We start from the raw sequence: 21,641 nt of genomic DNA, 5'->3' as shown, positions 1-21,641 counted from the left end.
GGCAGCATCAAGGATGTTTGTATGAAAGTTCATGCTAATGATGGCCCTGGGCACTTCAGACTGTAGGAAATGAGATGTTCAGAGGGGAAAACCCAAGCCTTGGCTCCAACATTAACCTACATGACTGATGTTTACTGAATGTTCCCTACTTCTCCCACTCGTGTCATAGTACAAAGATAAGACAACTTTGACCTCCTCCTTTACTTAGAGGATTATGGTGAAAAATGGTAAGAAGCTATCTTTTGGCAAAATAAGTTTATTTGAGCAGAGAAAAAGCTGAAATATGAAGAATAAAAAACAATGAGTAGAACGTGTTGTTCCTGATACTCAAAAGGAAATGATGGGAATAAGAATATCATTTCAAGCTACAGTAATCTGGTTTGGGGGTTTTTGAATTGTTTACTTCATAACATGACTCCCTTTCATTCCCGCAGCTGTCTGTATCCATCCTATAGTACATGATGTGTCGTTGGACCACGCATGAGGGGTGATAACAGCTCTGCGTGCTTCGGTGAACATTGGCTGAATTCTCACCCTCAGTCATGGTCTGGAAGTACAGTTTGCCACTGTAGCGTCCAAACCCAGCCACGGTGCGGGCTCGGACCTGGAACACGTAGATGCTTCCTGGCTTGAGGCCACGGATGACCACTGTGTTGGTCTGGCTCCTGATGGTGGTAGAGTTATATTCTGATTGGTCCTAGGAGAAGAAAAAACAACATGTTAAATTTGTGCACATTAGTAATTACAGTCCAATTGCAAAGGCTAACAATTATGAAATGCCATGTGAATAAATTACATACTAGGGTAAGATGGACGACTCAGGAGGAACAAATGATACAACAGTATCAGTAAGCTGAATAAGCTAAAGTCATTTTAAGACCCTGAAAGAAATCAAAATGAACTTAAAAAAAGTTCAGAACTTTTGTTTTTGACAGTCAGATGTGATTTCTTTCTCATGTTTTAATGAGACTATTAGATGTAATAAATTAATAGTGATCACCAAATTTGAAAAAGTGAATAATATTGTAAACATCTTGTTTCTAAGCACAAAATCCACAAAACAGCCTGTACATATTAAATCTTTCTTTTAAATCCTGCCCTGCAGTCATCATCTCTGTTTATTATTTTTTTACAAACATCCACTGTAACCACAATAGATCTAATCTGAATAACTTTCTTCAACAAAACATCATAACGTTTGATAAAGCGCCATGCCTGAAAGAGGCAGCTGTAGTTAAAAAGGTAGATTTGGTGGCAGTTTCAGGTCAGGCTTCTTTTCGGAGCCGCCTGATGATCAGAGCTGTGTCTCGCTGCCATACTCCTTCTCTCCAGAATGCTGACAGGTCTGAGAACGAAGACTGAGACTCTTTTAGCTGCTCCCCTTCAAACCCACTGCTCAGCGCACACTTCTGAGCCCCAGCAGGGGCTGGGACAATTGTTTTGACAGCTCTCTCCAGCAGTGTCACAGAAGGGAATTATACACAAAAGTGGAACGACTCAGCATGTAGACGAAAGACGTGCATGCGTGCGTGCACATGTGTGCGATTCATATGTGTTTTAGTGATTGTGTGCTCTACTCACATGAATCAATGCACGAGTGTTCTTGTGAGAAAGAATGCTGATTCGGAGGAGCTTGCCCCTTTAATACTATTTTTACAGCAGTCAGTGCACCATTGTTTTAACCACAAGTCTCTGCGCATCAATCCCCAGTGGCCCTACTGCAGGGCTGAGCGCGGTTTCCTTTCCCAGTGACTGACTGTGATTATAATTGAAAGAGAATGAGCAGAAGTTCTAAGCAATGTTCAGAAGCTCTGCCTACATGCCTCCTAGGATGTGCTGTTATGCAAACGAGTGTGAGGAGGCATTCTGAATTTAGATGTACAACTAAACAAAAGAGTCAGTTTTTACCGTTAGCGTTTAATTTATTTAGTTGGAGAGGAAGAAAAGGAAATGGAGCTTATGTTTATATGGATCTCTGCGGGCTTGTAGGAAAATTGTTGCTGCATCAGTGATACCTTTTCATAATACTGTAGCTCATAGTCCAGGATGACTCCATTAGGCTGGTCAGGCTGGGACCAGGAGAGGGTGATGCTGTCCACAGTGCGACTGACCTGGTGCATTATAGATACTGTGGATGGAGCTGCGAAGAGACAAAGGCAGTGTGTTAAGGATGAGGCAAATCAATCACTACCGATTTCACAGTCACGCACAGAAAATTTTACAGCATCTTTAATCTCACAGCCAAACACCAGGTTCTGCAAAGGTGTAATACGTAATGCCATAAAGTCTATGTAATATACTGCAGTCTCCTTTTAGAGAGTTGCACAGCGATGCATGCATCACAGGCTGGCAAGTTACAACACTGGCTAAACCACATAAGAAGCCCCGGGGGACTTCCCAGTATCAACTGTGATTTCCATGTGATTAATTTGCACTTGTCATACCGCTGATAACAGACCACCTTCTCCAAATAAATCATTTCAAAATCAGAAGACCGCCACGTATTGCATGAAGTCAGCGTATTTCCTCGGGCACATAAACTAAACATACAAATAGTGTAAATCACAAGAGTTACAGTCGTGCTGCACATCATCCCTTTCGGCAGCATCTTTGTCCTCCACATTCTAAATGTATTTAGTTGAAACTGTTTACGCATATTTCCTTGTTGATGAGCGCTTAAAGGACCATAGCAGTGGTTTTCCATGTTACAAATTGCATGTGTTTTAAATTACTGCAAACAATGTTTCCAATTTAATTTTTTTATACTTTGAGTTTACCAGTAAGATACTCTTTGGGAGCTGATTATTACGATTTGACTACCTTAATAATACTGTTTTAGGACTCTACAAGGTAATTTTAAAGCATACTACTATGAACTGAAACCAGTAGCTCTCACGAAGGAGGCTAAAACTAAAAACAAATGATATTCTTTGGGAAACAATTGTATACTGTAAAATATTTAAAACCATTGTTTTGATTCATTAACAGTAGCCTGTAATTCACAGAAAGACATACTGGCCAGTGATCCTGGTGGACAGCTAGGTAAGTGAAAAGACTTTTATGCAGTTTTCATAATAAGATTATAATTTTTATTATCTTTTTATTTTGTACTGGAACAAGTAAAATAATCTCACCCCATTGTTTTATTTTATTCACAGATTACACAATGTGAGACTCAGTAGACTAAATGACTTGTTACATCATGGGTGGCCAACTATAGTCTTGCATAGCCCAGAGAGCTAAAACGTTCTACATTCTTTTCAGCAAAACCATAAGGTCATGGGGGTGTCACCTCAAGTCCTCCAACAACCATTAAGATTAGTTCAGGGTGCCGTGGGTCGGTGTAAAGCTAAGAGAAGCTGAAGATAAAAAGCTCTGTCTGGGGGAGCCTGGCAAGGCCTGCGGGCCTCTATGCATGAGCCTTGTATGTGTGAAAGGGTAGGTTGGGTTAGGAAGTCAGAGAGGGAGGGGTGCTGCAGATTTATGGACACCAAGCCCCACACTCATTCCCTACAGGCCCGTGCTGCACACACATGCAGCCCCGAGCCAGCAGCACAGTGGCTCCCCTGAGCCCCAGCAATAAAGAGAGAAGTCTCTCCACCGGCACGTGTTCTCTATGGAAAATCTACTGACTGGGAAACAACTGACACGCCTCTATAATCTAAGACTCTCAGGCTGCATGTATGTGGTTTTTTAATCTTCCGTATGTCATTATTATTTATTTCGTTGTTGCTCATGTAAGGAAATACTCAGTAGTGTCAAACAGATATGTCTTTGCAACTCATGTCCTGAATCAGGGGAGAAATTATAGTGTGTCCACAGTGAGTCAGAGCTGATGATAAAAAGTCCCGTTTATAACCTTACTCATTCTCATCAGCTAATCAGCCCTGCCTTGCTTGCCCTCTGAGCCTAACAGAAGCATCCATCTGTGGCAACAAATTATGATGTCTCGTATAAAGTGTGATGGTCAAGGGAGTGAGTATGTCCTCATGTGCTGCCAGCAGATAATAAATGGCTGTTCTGTATTTCATCTCAGCAAAGCACTTACACCATGATGGCCTATGACTCTGCAGCGTCCATGCATCATGCCTGTTTCGTGGAGCCGGAGGTACAATATTATATACAGTAAGCCGTCAGGACACCAGACTCAGGAATCTCCTCCATCTCACTGTACTCCCTAGTTTGTTTGCAGTCACAAGACGACAGCCTAATAAGGCAAACAGTTACTCTAAGGGGAACTCACGAGTATCCCATTACGGATACACATATATTCAAGACTGCCACATGGCCTTTTCCTGCATAGCATTTCCATTAAACACACGGTGCAGCCATGCCTAGTAACCTGATACAAGGCCTGAGAAACAAAGGCAGCTCATGTATTCATGTACAAAGGATGGACACATGCCAACATGAAAAGCTGTTGAGGAGAACAGTGTGGTTTTCTTCTGCTAAAGGACAACTTCCAGACAGCGGGGTGGCAGTCGCCATGTCTGAGCTCAAGAAACCAATAAGGGTTGGTATATCAAAAAAACAAAACCAAGATTAAATTAAAGGAAGACGTGACTTTGCAACTGAGTATAAAACCTAAAGTGCTAAAACATTCAGCTTGTAGAGAAACTAGCAATCCAGCTGTGTTGTATATTTCAAGTCAAATTCAATACATGCATTTCAAGCTAAGCTGACATTCCACCAATTGACTGTGGAATGTAGTGGTATGCCAAGTCAATGTTTCATTGCAGTAAGGCCTACAGCAATGATCCACATATGAAAACCATTTTCGTACATCTAATTTACGTACTTCCAAATCTACAAGTCTCCATTGTACTTAAAATCTTCAAGTGTACCTAGAATCCCCCCCAAATACTTGGTTCTCTTTGTGTCAACATCATTAAGTGAGTTATGCCACTAAATACATGTTTTAGTTGTTCCAAGCCAGTCTCTTTGTTGTTACAATAATCATTTTTAAATCATGTGGATTGCACCCCATTAAAGACAATTAGAAATTAAAAACAAAGATGTAAGGAAGGTTCTCAGTCATTTATGTACTGGAAGCCAACTCATCATAAACTATGTCAAGTCAGATCAATTTCTTCAAAGTGGGTAAGCTCCACTTTCACTGGATGCTTTATTTATAGGTTTTCTCAATGAATGCTCTATTCATGTTCTTATAACTAATGAAGCAGCTATAATGACAAAGACAGGGATTGTAAGTTTATAGAATTAAATTAGATGGCTGAATTCAAAAGATAAATGGCCTTGTGTCTGACAGGAGTTTCCCCATGTGTACCATAGAGGACTTAGAGTGCAGCTTGTGGTGCTAATCACAGCAGATAAAATATCTTGATTATGTCCGAACCAAATCTTCAAATGCACCACTGATGATTATTAATGTTACATACATGGTGTTTAATTTTCCCTGTTGGTCAGACACGCAGTATTCAACATGGGATTGTGTGTTTAACACCAGGTCAATTATAAACAGACTGTGTTCAGTCAAATTCATCCAAGTCTGCAAATAGCTCAAAGATCATGACAATGAAGAGTGAGCACTCTGGGGCCTGAGGAAGGGGGGTGGTCCATTCGAAATGTTCAAGGTTGTATATCGCATTGCTTAATTGTGAGAGGATGGGAGGCCCCAGCTGTTGTTCAAAGAGTTAAGTTTCAGACCCCACATCATTACTCAGCCTGGGATCTGATATGAAACACGGTGCTTTGGAGTCTATTCTAGCATGACGCTCTGGCCTTGGCCCAACAACACAGAATACAAAGGCTCTGTTTTGCTCAAACATCTCTAATAGATGTTTTAGTGTTGTGTTTGAACACCTAGCGGCTCCACTAATCAATTAAAGATGGAGTTTACAGGGATAATTCCACTCATTTAAAGCCAAGCCGATTTAATGGGGCATGCTCCTGCTAACACACATGCGTGCACGCACGCACTCGCACACACACACACACTCTGAGGCTTTCATCCATCTTATTAATTTATGCGTGTTATCTTTTATTGTACTACACTCTTTTGGTGGGCTTTTCCTCTCTTTGACCATTCTCTTGTTTAGGAAAGCTGGATTTCTAATGTTAAGCCTCATTGCTAAGAACTACTCCGAACATGAACATTGTGGATGGATGGCAGCAGCAGAGGGAACACTTGTTGGACAGACATCCACCAGTGGATATCTTCAGGTGGTCCAGGATCTGAACACAGCCATATAAACTGTTACATTGAGCCATGCTTGGAGGAGCAGGGGTGGGAAAACAAAAATCAAAGCAGTCAAAGTAGTGGCTTATATTTCCTGCAGCTGACTTATTTTATTGACAGCAAGAGATGACGACACCATGATTTGATACTTTGGTTCATTTGGTTTGGTCTTTACAAACACACAACCTCCAACGTTTGCTGGCATATGAATCATATTCTTCTGAGAAAGTATATGTTTAAGGCCTTTTATCTGCATCTTTCTAACATCCTAATGTGTCTACAACCATGTGGCTCTGATATGATTAGACGTTCTGGTGCAGAGAGCAACGCTATGATTTGGGGAAAATGGGGGAGGCAGCGAGAACAGGTCAGGGCTCGTAAATCTCTTTTCCTTTTCATTGTAAAAATCAGTTTCCCCACAGCGCAGTCTCTCCCAAAGGGCCCAAACCACCTGGTCCTCCACCAGACAGCCTCCCAAACAGGCTGCCACTGCTCCACTCTCTCCCGACTGCCGTCCATTTATGAGCGGCGCATCGAGCAGTCTTAAAGGGAGAGGCCTATATTTGCATGTACTTTTAGAATGCTGGCAGCGTGCCCTGTTTCCCCAGCTGCAAAGGATTGTGGGTTTTACATCTATAAAGATTTTCCAATGCAGTAAAGCTACAAAAGTGAGATTTCAGTTCATCAAGCTTTAAACCATCTGCACTGGAAAAGATTGGGTACTATAATACATACTCATATACACACCATAAGCTAATTCTAAAATAGGCTCCTTAGGGGCTTGAAGAGGTTGTACTTGTAGAGGTTAGGGTTTAAATCGAAGCCAGGCTGGCAAATCTGGAGAACGAGATACAAATCAGATAAATATGTATGGAGACAATTCTTTTGCAGCAACTGAACTAAATGTCATAGACCCCCCAAAAATGGTGCTGTTTTTGTGGGTGGTGCTGAATACAATCCGCAGTATGTGAGCCACTTAAAGCTTTAACTTTGAATAGTTCTTGTAGTTCTTTACTGCAGTTGTTAACAGTTAATGATATAGGGACTTCCATAAAAAAACAAATGGACCTTCAGTGGTTTAAGTGATGTTCAACATGTTGAACATCCTCAATGGTCTTATAGTCTTCAACTCATCTAACAAGAACATTCACGGTATTGAATGCTTGTTTCCATCTTGATAAAAGTTAACAATAAAAAGAACGAATCTGACAAAGTCTGGTATGTTGTATTCAATAAACCAAACCAAACAACCAGTTGTGACTGTCTAACATGGTGCCAATGCACAATGTGTTTATTTTAAAACAATAAACAAAACAATAAAATAGTCATCTCAAATTATTAGAAAATGTTTTTTAAAAGAACCTCAACCTGGCCCAAAGAGACATTTCTAAGATACAGAGATCTACTGTGGTTCTTTTAGTCTCTTGGGGCAGATTTGGGCTGAACAGACACAATGTTTGAGTTGTCCGCCACAGGGATGTGGAATAAGGGTTTTGACTCACACAGCTTTGGGGGGAAACTGGACAGTTTAATCAGCAAGCCGCTTTTCTGCATTTAAACAACTTCCAAACTCCCATCTGCAGAGAAAGAAACTCCACAAGCCACGGAATGCATGTCAATATTCTACAACGTTGGAAAGAAGAGTGTGGGCTGCAGCCTTCTTTTTCTATGACTTGGTCAGTGGCATGCAAAAATATTTTGTTTAATCGAGTTAATAACTCTGTTGGTAGGAAAAAAAAAGTGCTGACATGAGCAAAACAGAGCTGAAAGTCTGTTTCAAAAAGGTGTTGCAGGAAACAACATCAATTCAGTCCATGTTAACACAACAATAGCCATTGCAATGAATCAAACAAGAATATGTGCTACTACATAAGTGTGGGGAACACATTTCGTGTATGAAGTGTCCTGGTTATAGACAATGAGAATAAATCTTCTAATATGGTAGAGCAGTTAGTGTGGGTTGCTACAAAATGGAGACCTCCTGCCCATTATTTGACATTAAGAAATGTCATGATTCATTTTCATTCACACATATGAAAAATCATATTAAGGAGGCAGTCAGTACCATCACTTCCTCCTGTTGCAGCTCCAAAGTAACATTTTTCCAACATAAACAAGACATGGAAACTGCGAATGGGACATCTGCTCCAGTTCTATTTCAATGCACAGCAATGCCTTTTGGCTTAACAGTGAAGTAACGCTTATCTACAGAGTATGAGTGGCACACAATAGCAAGGATTATAAAAGATCATCTCTGCTTTTAAAGTTCCTGACCCCAATTTACACATAAAACCTTCGAGGGGATGATGGAGACAGATCGCATGATCATCGCAAGCTACGTGAGTGAATTGAGGCTACATTAAAAAATGAGAAGCATTAGTGACATTTGAGTAGGATCACGGAGAAGCAGCTCATCATGGTCACATCAGAAAAACTCCAGACAATGGTAAGACAGTCGCTCAGACAATGACAGCTCTGTTTTGCATCCACCTTCAAAGGAATACTTAATCTGTATGATGCCACAGGAACTTCAGGGTGTGTTTGTCAAAGAAAGGAAGAGAAAGACAAAAAAGGAAAGGGAAGTGCCATTGTGTTTATCACAGATCCATTTCCTTAATTGGTGAAGTTAACTCCATAAAGTCCACATAAAAATTAATAAATTCAAAAACACAGTGCTGATTTGGTCATGACCCCTTTTTGCTTCATCTCCTTAATTTATTATCTGTTTTTAATTATCACCATCATCATGCTCTTGTGTGTTATAACTAAATAAATGACTGCATTAAAGTACGGTCAATTATTCAAACATTTTGGTATACAGCTAATGCACTCAAAAATAATTAATTGCATATTCACATTATGTTCCCTTTTACAGCCCACTAGGCTAAAAGATCATGGCCTTTTAACCTAGATATAAGCATGCGATGTGCATGCTCTACTCCTCTCCTCCCCACACAGGCTTAAAGCTGCAGATCCTGATGGAAGAGCTCCATATAATGCACCAGAAAAAAAAAGAAAGCACATGGCTCCTGAATGATTTATGAACACGATCATTTAGTTAACTAATTTTGACAATCCATGTGCTAATTCTCCTCTGGGGAGTCATGATCAAATTCATATCGCATGCACAGGTTATTTAAAGTCATCTGCCCCACTACCCTGCAGGCTGCTTACCACACACTTTATCGCTAAGCTAATGCCGCTCTCCCTTTCTCTCTCTGCTGTAGTGCTTGTCTGAATCTGTCTTCATAAACAGGTTGCTTGATATCAACTGTAGCATGAATGTGGTGTATGTGTGGCTTGCTGGCTGACTACCAGAGCAGCCTTGTCTCAAGGCTCTGTCAGTACCGAGCTCCAGGTGCACGCTGAGGCCTCCTGTCTGTCTGCCTGGCTGACCTACACTGGCACTCACCATATGTGCCCTTCTTAACACCTTCTGTCACTGTCACACTGCATGCTATGTATACTGGTGGTCCCTGTCTGACTCTCCGTCTATCAGCCTCTTTATCTTTCAGCCTGCATCTCTCTATCGCATTGCGTTTAGAGCTGAATTTTGCAGATAATATAGCAGCCTGAGTTAGTTGTTATTGTTGCTTTATTGTTAAAGTGTCTCTATTTCCACACTACATGTATACCTATCTATATGTGCTTGTTAATATCTTGGCCTTGATCTAGAACTGCACCTACATATAGATGTAAAACAGCAAAAAAAATTTTAATGGAACCGTTTAAAAGATCTAACAGTTATTAAAGCACATAAGCACACATTCGTGTATTCTAGTTCTGATACATAGAAAGTCACATAGATTAAAATGACTCTGCGTGAGATGAAGGCAGATAATCAACTAGAAAGCCATGTCACTGCCATGAATGTGCCATTGGAGCACAGAATCTGTACTTTTTGAACTGGTGACACTGCCCTAAAGTCAACAGTGTAGTGGCCACACTTGGCTGGCTGATATACTGACACATTCTGGCAGCCCCACCTGGCTCTGCACCAGTGCTTTTCACACCACGGCCCAGTGGAGCAGCAAAGTCCCTGGTAGCCTGGTTACACTGGACCTGGGCAATTTGGACAATAATTAAGTCATAAATCTTCCCTAGACCATATGAAAAGGCTGCACCCGATTACGCCACCCACCCTCTGAATAATGTGGTTCACAATCAGCCAGTTCGCCTGATAAGGAACCATTTCAGCCCCTCTGCTTTCGTGATAGCATTAGCGGCAGCTCACCTTGAGTTAATGAAATGCCTAAACAAATATGTCCTCTGGAATCTAATATGCCAAACCACTATAGAATGCAATATGGCATTCACACTGGGTATATGGAGATCTAATTTAACTGTTGTGCAACGCTATATTCTCTCGCAGAATACTGATAGTTTGCATTCAGGTAAAAGATAATCTCTCCTCTATGCACTGAAATTGATGATGCAGCAGCACCACAGTAAGCCAGCAAATAACTGGCAGTTACATTATTATTTAGCAATTATCTTTGTGCCTTGATAATTTAAAGCAGCAGTCTCGCCCCTGCACACTCAGTGTACATTAGTTATTTTGTAATCCATAGAATAACTGAGATAGACTTAAATAGACTCTGCTGCTTTCATACACACATCAATGACATATAGTTACGACTACAACTTTCACCTAATCAATGTTGGGTTAGCATAATCATCATAAACATTCCCCTCTTATTTTAAACTGTATGAACATTTCTCCATTCATGCACACATAAATAAAACAACATAATATCAAGATTTACAAAAGATATATCTTTTATATGAAAAGATACACCGATCAGCCATAACATTATGAGCACTGACAGGCGACAAGTGAATAACACTGATTATCTGGTTATCATGGCACCTGTCAGTGGTTGGGATATATTAGGCAGCAAGTGAACAATTTGTCCTCAGGTGTTCTGACACCTTTCTATCAGAACCAGCACTAACCTTTTCAGCAATTTGAGCTACAGTAGCTCGTCTATTGGATTGGACCACATGGACCAGCCTTTGCCTCTGCCCCCCTGATGAATGACCCTTGACCATCTCTGACTTTGTCAGCGGTCACTGCTTTTCCTTCCTTGTTCCACTTTTGATAGGTACTGACCACTGTAGACCAGGAACAGTTTTGGAGGTGCTCTGACCCATTCAGTTAAGCCCTTGTTAAAGTAACCCAAATCCTACGCTTGCCCATTTTTCCAGATTCTAACTCACACACTACAAAATGTTCACATGCTGTCTTATATATCCAACCCACTGACAGGTGCCATGATAACGAGATAATCAGTGTTATTCGCTTCACTTGTCAGTTGTCATAATGCTGATCGGTGTATATCTTTTGTGCCTCTAAAACTTTATTTTTTCGGAAGTTGAAGCGCTATAGTGACTTCCTGTTTACATACTTCATTGCTCTTGATTGGACAGAGCTACAGATGTTTCCTAACAACAGATGTTTATTAAGTTTCAATGGTTAAGATCTAATTTAGTAAATCGATACTTTGAAACTAGCTAGACTTTGGAAAGACTTTACATTCAAACACGGTAATGAGTTGATGAATAGCTGGTGCAACACAAACACGTGTGTGCAATATGTGGATACATATTTTACATGTGTGTGCTCCTGTGTGTGCTTGTAGCCTGTACAGACATGTGCATCAGCCAAGACAAAATAGCAGGATGTAGTACTGGGAAGTCTATTAGGACAAAATCACATACTGCCTCACAGCTGTCAAAAACGTTTGATTAAACTTCACGGTGGTTTCAGCAACAATTTTCACTTCATACAATGATGCCAAGTGAGCTAACGGGGACGGACAGAACACTGGAAAGCAGGACAGAAAAATAACATGGGAATTAGTGGGAAGTGGATTCAACAGGCAAATGTGTGTCTTTTTTCTTTTTCAAATAGAGGGGTCTGTTTCAATGATAATACTTAATGTTACAAGATGTAGTCTCGCTAACCAGCCACAGTACCGGTCACTTTTCAAGTACTTTCTAAGCTGCAAAAAAAGAAGCTGTTGCAGAAGACAGCTAAATAATAAAGAAAAGTCAACTTGACAGTGCAGTCACTGACTGCTTAGAAGGCCTAACAATGCACAGCTGCTTTCACTCTTTCTGATTAAGCAGACGATCTGCCCTGACATCACAACAGAACATTACTGAAAAAAACATGAGGGCCGAATAAAACTACACAACTTAAAAACAGGCCTTGAATGTCTTATTTGTCAAACCTGACTTTAAGGTCAACTGATTAACTGAAACATTGGACTGAGATAATAAATTAACAAAAAAATAAAAATACTGCTAATGTCGGGAAACACGATTCAGGGATTTAAAAGCAGCCAAGTACAAAATAAAATGCATTAGGTTGGTAAAGTCTAAACTCTTGACCTTAAAACAAGGTAAGCCAGTGTGGTGAGATCAGCTCATTCATTTCCAGTATTGTTAAATGCTCCAATAGGTTCGCTATGAATGCCACACGACTCAAGAACATTTTCAAACAACTGTTTTTGATAACTTTAAGATGTTCGCAATAAATCAGTGCAATAATCCATTTAAATCTGCCCCCTTCCCCATGGTGTTACCACATGTGTGAGACTGGTCTTGTGTCACCACTCTCTCACCTGTCAGATCCAGTTAAATCAAGATAACACCTAGACACACTATGGTTTTTCACCTCAATCTCTGACAAAGCATCAGATTTGCAGCTCTGTCTCACTCCCTCCGTTCGTTTATTGCCATGCAATGAGTAACAATTTATAGAAAAAGCAAAGCCAAAATAGATGGCTTACTTCTGACTCATTATTATAAAAAAGGCTTGGAGGCACTTCAAGGCTTTCGCGTATTCTACACAATACAAGTTTTGGGGAATTACTCATGTGCTTATGAAAACGGGCTCAAATGCCATTCAGCACGGCATCTCCTTTTGTGTGGCATTACAGTGTGTAATCAAGCGCCGCACTTTCCAGGGCAATCACGTCCTTTATCGCAGAGGAACTGTCGCCAACCACCTACAGAGTGGGAGGATAAGCCCTGTGGGTAATAGAGTGTGGTGGGTGCTTGATTGGGTATGGTGAGTGAGAAGTTTTTCTCACATCTCACTCCCCCCTTCACACCAACAAGTCATAGCGGAGGATGACAGCCATCCACACAAGAAATGAGACACACTTTCACGCCACTTACTTTCCATTTACTTATTTATTTGTTGCTTTCAGGGACCGCTCCAGCCTCTCGTCCGATGCAAGCCATTCTAAGGGCTCACTAACACGCATATCTGTATTGTACAGACACATTTGTTTGTTTTTTTTCCTTCATCTAACTCCCTCATTCTCTGAGTAAGAAGGAGGCAACACAACTGCCTGAGGTAATTAGGGATGACATGATGTTTATGTAACCTCCAAGCCTCACAAACCAGATGCAATTATGGGCTCCTGGTCCCTGTGACCCCAGCCCTGTAGCATAGCACCGCAAAACAGCAATCCTGTGTCCCAGGGGTGAGCCTGGTTTTGCAGGGTGAAGGGGGAAGGTGGGAAAGTGGAGTAGGGGCGAGCAAGAGTTGAGTTCTTTTCACAGCTCCCTCTGACGGGAGCTCTCCCTGCTTAATCCAAAGTGACGGGCACTTCAGTGGAGAGGGCGCAGAGCCCCCCAATTTCCGCCAGGACCCCACGGCAGGGGAAGCAGAGAAGCCAAGGGCTGGGGTGGCAGACTTATTGTGGCCCAGTGAGAAAGAGTGGGGCAGGGGCCTCATTACAACGCTTAACTGCACTCATAGGCCCTCATTAACCTACCACACCAGTGACTCAAATCAAAACAGACAATAAAAAGGGGTCGCCGTTTGAATAAAGACCTCCATTTTAGCGTGACTGAAAGTTCAGTATTGTAACAGAGTACTTTATGGAGCTTCTACACAAACAGATTTTAAGCTCAACGGGTACATTTACATGTTGCAATCGCCTCTTAAATATGCTCATCAAACTTGTATACCCTTTCAGCTTGAGCATCTGGACATCTGGGAATTCCAGAGGAAAGTAATGAGAGAGCGAGAGTGCAGTTAAACAAAACCCAATATGTCCGCTGTAATAAAAGCACAGTAACACAGTGCTTAGGTAGCTCAGTCACAGAAGACTGCCCTCAGTGCAGACGGATGGATGATGAGAGATGACAGGCACTTACGTATGTTGCTAATGGGATGCAAAGCCAGCACAAAGATAAAGCTCAGGCTGTATCCCCCTGCTCATCAGTGCTTGGGGGAGAAAAGCTTGGCACGCCAAATGATGCGTTTCATAAAGACAATTAAAGAGCAAATCAATGCTGCTGCCTCTGTGAAATAATTACAGATGCAGCCAACTTTAACCGCAAACCACAGAGTGGAAAGCAGCTAGCAAAGCTCTGATACTTGCAGAAGAGAGATTGAAGGAGATTTTGAAGTACATTTCTAGAAGATCCTACAGATTAAAAAGTTTCCCCAGTCACCAACCTGTTTTTCATTAGGCCGCAGAACATACTAGAATGAGTTTCGGTTTACAAGGTAGCCCATACATCATGTGTATACAGCTGTATACTACACTTTAAAATATTTACTGTGTTTATTACTGTTTTTTTCCACATTTTTTTAGTGTAACACTACAATCAAGTGGGAGGATGAAAATATAACTGTAATTACTGAACAGTAGATGAAGTCAGCAGAAGAGACAGTAGTGCAGCTCCGCATTTTGAAAAACATGATGATGAGGTCACAGTGTTAAGACCAGCAGGCCATCACATTCTGTCTGTCACATCATCAACGGCACTCTCCTCCCCATTTCAGAGCCCTTAATCTGCATACATCACCATACACAAGAGGAAAGAAACTTACTTAGTGGAGGTCTGTGCACTGTGCATTATGTGCTTGTAGAGGACTGAGTGTGATGAAGAGGTGCTGTACAGGATGTACTGTAAGTAACAAAGGGGCAGTACAGAAATAGACATGGATAAAAAGAAAGTGATGGGGAGAAGAGAAGAGAAGAGAAGAGAAGAGAAGAGAAGAGAAGAGAAGAGAAGAGAAGAGAAGAGAAGAGAAGAGGAAACCACATGGGGAATATAAAGTATAGAAAAAGACAGATGGGCCCACTTACCGGCCTGGTTAGTGGTAATGTTGACTGAGGCGTACTGAGGAGAGTAGGGGCTCTGATCTGACACCCCGTTGACAGCCTGCACCTCAAATGTGTACTGCGTGTGGGCCAACAGGTCGCTAATGTAGACCCGGGTTTCTGTCAGGCCTAGCTGACGGGGCAAAAACTGTACGTTGTCCCCGCAGCGGGTGCAGCCTCCCCGGCCTCCGCCACAGCTCTTGCAGATGATGTTGAAGACCACGTCCTCGCGGCCACCGGAATCCCGAGGAGGCATCCACTCCAGCATCACAGAGGTTTCATTCACACTGGAGATGACAGTCTGTGGAGCTGAAGGGACAGCTGCAAAATACAACAGAGATTCTCCAGTTAACACTTGAGTAATTAAACCACTGCACATATGTTTCTGTGAATACTTAGTCAACTGAAAAATTGTGAAAAAACAACTGGAAATGGTTCCAATGTGCTATAAAATGGCAATTTGATGGCACTACTGGATCAGGATCTGCAAAAAAAATCCAAAACAGCTCATTTTTTTTCTTGATCGTTAGTCTGACTTTCCACCAAATTACACTGAAAAATTTACACAAACCTGCTTTGACTGATTTACTCTTTTTTTTTTATTTTTTTTTTTTTTTACCTTGAACGTGGAAACAAGCACTGATATAATATAGCCTAATTTATTTGGAGTCACATTTCCAGCCACCTGGTGAATGCAATTCACTCTCTTAATAACTCCACAAACTTCTAGGGGAAATACACTGTATATCGTTGCTATTAGCTGCTAAGTGCTCCACTATGTTCACTAGCTAGTTGCCAACTGTGTCTGTCTGCCATTTGGTGCTGGGCAGGTAGTGTAGAGTGTGTTTATCATAACTTTTTTACTGAAAACAGCTTCCTGATGTTGGGAAGAAGACAAGAGGAAAACAATTAAGTTGCTCATAAATAAAAGCCGAACAATAGGATAATTCTTTTTGCATTTGTTACTATAAGCAACCCCTTTCACTTAGTCACAATCATGTGATCCATTGTTTGTATAATAATAACTTTATTTATGCAGTATCCTTAAAAACAGAGTTTGCAAAGTGCTTGGACAGACAAGCACAAACATGAGTCAAGTAGAGTCAAGTACTGAAGCCAAACAAAAATTAAGATTTAAGATAAAATATGAACATCAACTTATATATACTTATAAACGTATATATCGTGTTAAATGGATAAAAAGGACCAGAAATAGTGTTAAAACCTAAACAATCTAACAATGAGCTGGAAATCGAATGATGTACAATTAATTTGTAGTAGCATTCTGTAGTTTTCATGAAAATGTTTTACTGTTTTCTTCTGCAGAAACCATGCAGAAAGTAACAGAGAAGGAAACAATATCATCATATACAAGCTGCAACGGTAAGTTGACTATCGAAAGATTATTTTTTAATGCAAAAAAAGACAGGAGATTTGTGTTTCTATGTTTTATACATTAAACTGAAAATGTTTGGGTTTTGGACTGACAAAATAAGACATTTAAAAACAACAACTTAACAATTTATCAAGAAAATAATCAAAAGAAAATCACACTATGTCACTCGTATGAGCCACGACTTCAGGGATTCTGTACTTTTGCGTCGACTACATTCCACAGCGTTGTTCTAATTTTATGATGGACGCTGCATCGTGTAGTTGATGGCGTAGAGGACATAATTACCGTCTGCACTTAAATAACCCCTACACAGGAGAAAAGAAAATCCGCTCACTGAGATACTATAGCCTCTTTGAGGTCTGAGTCTGTGTTCCAAGCTGGCAGTGTCTCTTCCCTCGAGACGCCCATTCACATTCTCTCATTTTCCATGCTGATGTCCACTTTGTCAAGTGTTTTTCTAACATCTATTCTTGACAATTTTCTCATGGTGCATCGTATAGAGTTACTGCAGCGGAGAGAAACCGACTGTTTCTCCTGTTGAGACATTCTCAGTAGCTACGCATTACGGGGTGGAAACTTTCCCCATGGTGCTACATGTTGAGTGACAGGCCAAACAAACAAACATTGAGAACTGTTTATCTTTTACAACCATGTGCTCCTAATTATGGAAGACGTACCCCTCTAGGACTAATGAGATAAACAATTCCACTCCGCCCACAACATCCTAAATCTGAATCGATCACTTCTTATTTAACCTCCTTTTAATTGGCAGCAATTAACAGATATCCGGCTCTGGAAAGAAGCCCATTGGAGTGCCGTTCTTGGTGTCTCTCGTACATGGAAACATAACTCCTCCTTGGCATCTCCTTCCTGGGGAGGAGGACTAATATCCCCCCCATTAGCTGGCGGGCCGCTCTGATGGGCCCATTCCCTTGCTTTAATCAGGCCGGGCCCTGCTGCGCTTAATACGGGTGACGTGACGCTGCTGCTTTCTCATTCACAACAGCTGCTCGACTCCCAGAGCCAGGCTTATGCAAATCTCCTTTGTTGGAGACCATCAAATCTTTTCCCTCCTCTTTCCCTTTCAACAGGCAGAGAGGGAGAGTGAGGAAAAAACACTACCAAAACGTTGAAAGAGGCTTTTTTTCTCACTCACCCCGGTTTTGTTTTAGTCGGACCACACTCTATGCACCGATTCACTGTCTTATTCACATACACACAACCTCTCTCCATCTCTCTAGTTTCCCTCTGCTTCTTCATTCCTTTCTACAAGTCTTTCCCTCATGCTTCACCCCTCCCTCGCTCACTTTTGCTTTAGTCTATCTTTCCGTCTCTCTCTCATTCTCGCTGAACCTCGGTGTCAGCTTCAAATTCAAATTCAAATTCAAACAGCTTCATTGGCATGACAAGAGAGAGTCTCGTCTGGGCTCATTCTCCATGCCCGGCCCTTCACAAAGCAACTCGCCCTGGCCCAGTAACCTCTGGTCTGGCTTGGAGTACAGGGCTGTGTGATGTTGAGGAGGGGCAGCCGAGCCTTGTCTGTTGGGTCAGATCTGTGGACAGCCACACTATGGGGATGTCAGCGTCATGTTCGTGTGAGGGACAGCTCTGACAGGGTTTCTCTGTTTAGAGTTACACAGACTACCACTGTCCTTTGATCTCAGGGCTCTTCTGCTTGTGGGTGTGAAATGTGTAAGTGTCAAAAAGTTCATGTTTGAAACCAAAGGCTTTGTGGGTGTGTACTCGTGTTATGTGCACTGTGTGTGTTTACGTGTAGTGTGAGTTAAAGTTCAGATATAACAGCCTCAGTACTATACATACTTGTGCATGGCATCTGAAGAGGATCTGAGTCGGTGCGATAGTATCCGTTGCGGCAAACGCAGTTAATGGCGCCTTCGCTGGTGGTGCGGCTGTTGATGGGACACTGCATACAGGGCTCATCTCCTTGAGTTGGCTTGAAAAAGCTTGACGGACAGGCTGGAAGACAGAGGAGGATACACTACGATTAGAACCACTTGTCAAAAAGCAACCATATATTTGTATCAAAATCTTTCATATTATGACAGCAACAAGACAACTAAGCCTACAATATAAAGAAATAAAAATATATGGTACTTCAACTATATATATTTTGTAATTAGTCACTTAATTATTTATTGCAGGAAGAGTTACAAATTAAAACAATCACTGTTAAGGCTGAAGGTGCCTTCTCTAAATTGCTTGTTTATGAGTAATAATCCAAACCCCAAAGATATTAAATGTATAAAAAAATGTATATATAATATAAACATGTTCAACCTTCTGTTTATCGACTAACAAATTACTGATTTATTTAACCCTTTTAGTACTTTAGTGTGTTAACCGTAAGTTTATATTTATATTTGGTATCTATTTGAAAAAGAGAAAACAATAAGATTGACTTTCCATTGCTTCATATTTCCTCCATATTTAAAGTGCCTAAACGTTTTGGAATAGATTTATTGGCTTACATCTTGCATTACAACAGAAACCATCAAGTGACCAGATCACAAAACAACCCAAAAAACACAGAGCACAAGGCCAACATGTAAATATATATCAGCGCAACCAACGTATAAATACACACCAGTATGGCCTTGCATGTGAGACAATTCTCTGAAGACATGGCAACATGGCAACATGTTGTAAGTTTGCTTTGAATTATTCACCATGCTCTAGTTGCCTGAGAAATCACTCAAGTGCCCTGCTTTCTGTTAAGAGCCCTTTTAAGGGCCTCTCTGTGGAAACCTGGGAGGAAAGTTACATTCATGATAGAGACGAAGATGAACTCACACACCGCAGCCGCCATTAAATTCTGTATTTGTGTATCTGCCTGCATGTGGGTGAATCACGGACTGATATGGGGTGAATCTTTTTGTTTGTTGCCATAAGCGTCCATCATTGCAAACAAACTAACTTAGCTGTCTGTGAAATCCCCTTATCCTCTCCTGAGTCACATTCTGCCTAAACCTAAATCCCCTTATCCTCTCCTGAGTCACATTCTGCCTAAACCTATGCTGCTAAAAAAATAACCTTTTTCCAGGATTTGCACCTGCACCCTGTCGAGAGCTTTTATATATATATATATATATATATATCTTGAGCCAAACCAGCTACGGTTTTGCTTCAGGTAATCCAGCTCCCACCTGGCCCACCGATAACAGAGAAAATACAGAGGTGTTGAGAAAGAAGTGTTGGAAGTGCAGTAACATGAAAAATTCACACAGGGGATACACTGCATATCTGAAGTTAAAACCCCTCAGGTCTGTCAGTGCTGTTGTTTTTCTTTAGTAACAGAATAAAAAGCGTAATAATTTATTGACTCTGATGAAAGGGAACAAAATAAAGCAGCTTTTCCACCAATTTAAGTAGTTATCTTTATGTTAAACGTGGTCGGTTCATGAGAATATTTTAATCCACTACCAAAGCAGATTTTGACATGCGCACTTGCAATGTTTAAAACTATTTGTGTCACTCATTATGGGAAAACAGTTTTCTTTATTTTCTATATATTTCTTAAATCTTACTGGAACATGACTGGAGTTTTCTACATTGTAAAGTCATAAAAACACAGCCACTATTTCATTCTGAGGCTATACTGGCAAATTACAACTCGACTGTATCGGCATCTGGAATATGGAAACATCTGCAGCTGCAACTTCCATTTAAAGGAGTTCAAATCGCAAGGCGGAATTAGTCCGGGTCCAATCCCAGTGTTTATATTAGACAGACACATCACTGTACTTGCAGACCCTACAGGCCAAGGATTAATACCTTTTTCCCCCCATTGGAAGACAAACTACATTACTGAGCGCCATCACCTTCTAAATCTGATGATTATAGTGATGAAAACATTTGGACACATGCAGACACTTTTTATTAAACAGGAAGTCATGGACAAATATGTTTAAGATTTGCTGTAACAGTATTGTAAAATCTACCTTTAAAATAAATAAACTAAATCTCTTACAGCTACGGAAAAGTAGAGTAAAGGTACAAATGTAATAAATGTATTTTTTGTGGATTGTATTGTTTTGTAGCTACATTCATAATACATTTTAACCGTAATGCTGTTTTCATTACATGTACATTATGTCAAGCTCCTTAAGTTAAGTAGTCTTTATTATATTATCACAAACGTCAGTGGCACAAAGAGTTACTCCAAAATGAAACCGGTAATCTTAAAGATCTCCTCACTAAGTATTAGCTTTGACATGTTTTTCTTCCTCCATGATTGATGGGGGAAAAGGTTTGGGGTACAGAGCGAAACATGAGGCCTGGACATTCACGCTGCCAGTCAACGGGGTCTCTGAATGAGGCCCAGGCAACAGCTATGTGGGGAATTGGGATCGAACCTCGGCGGCACAGTGAGGTCTATGGGAGTGCGGCGCTCAGAGGAGCAACACCAAAGAACACAGCATAAAGAGGTAGTGAAGGAGGTGGGGGGACGAAGGAGAGAGGAGAAGTGTAAAGATTGGAACAAAGAGACGAAAGGGGAGAGGTGGGGAATGGCTGTGTTTGGTAGTTTTTCAGCCAAGGAATTCAGCGTGTTACTGTGCCCACAGTGAATGTATGTGCTGCAACAGTATGCAGACTGTGCATAACAATCAGAACAATGACTTTTAAATCTGCATGCAGTGGAAAATGAGAGAATACAATTGATTAGCACTAATAAAGCCCCATGATGCCTTGCTACCACCGTGGTTATTTAAATATTCTTTGGCAGTTGTGTGATGGCGCATGAATGAATGATGCAAATTTTTCCCACCAAACATTGTGCGCTGTAAGTCCCATTTGGTGTAAAGCTGATTAAAGAAATAAAAATATGTATGTTTTTATACTGTTTTTTAACCCCATATTTCATTTCTACATGAAGTAAATAAAATAAATGGTC

The 21,641-nt window shown here is 41.0% G+C and overlaps 1 protein-coding gene across 4 annotated transcripts in view; it reads right to left on the bottom strand.

The window, feature by feature from the left end:
• The window catches only part of ephb2b (eph receptor B2b), a 118,032-nt gene that overhangs the window by 17,928 nt on the left and 78,463 nt on the right, over positions 1-21,641 (bottom strand). For all 4 annotated transcript variants that reach the window (XM_027279418.1, XM_027279420.1, XM_027279419.1 and 1 more), the window contains exons 4-7: positions 18,551-18,706; positions 15,319-15,654; positions 2,016-2,140; positions 535-697 (exon numbers count right to left, since the gene is read on the bottom strand). In XM_027279418.1, coding sequence (XP_027135219.1) covers positions 535-697; positions 2,016-2,140; positions 15,319-15,654; positions 18,551-18,706 — 780 coding nt within the window. The remainder of the gene's footprint in view (positions 1-534; positions 698-2,015; positions 2,141-15,318; positions 15,655-18,550; positions 18,707-21,641) is intronic.

The sequence above is a fragment of the Larimichthys crocea genome, chromosome VI (assembly GCF_000972845.2).
Source record: "Larimichthys crocea isolate SSNF chromosome VI, L_crocea_2.0, whole genome shotgun sequence".
In the NCBI taxonomy this organism is placed as follows: domain Eukaryota; kingdom Metazoa; phylum Chordata; class Actinopteri; family Sciaenidae; genus Larimichthys; species Larimichthys crocea.
This window is presented reverse-complemented; position numbering and strand designations above follow the sequence as displayed.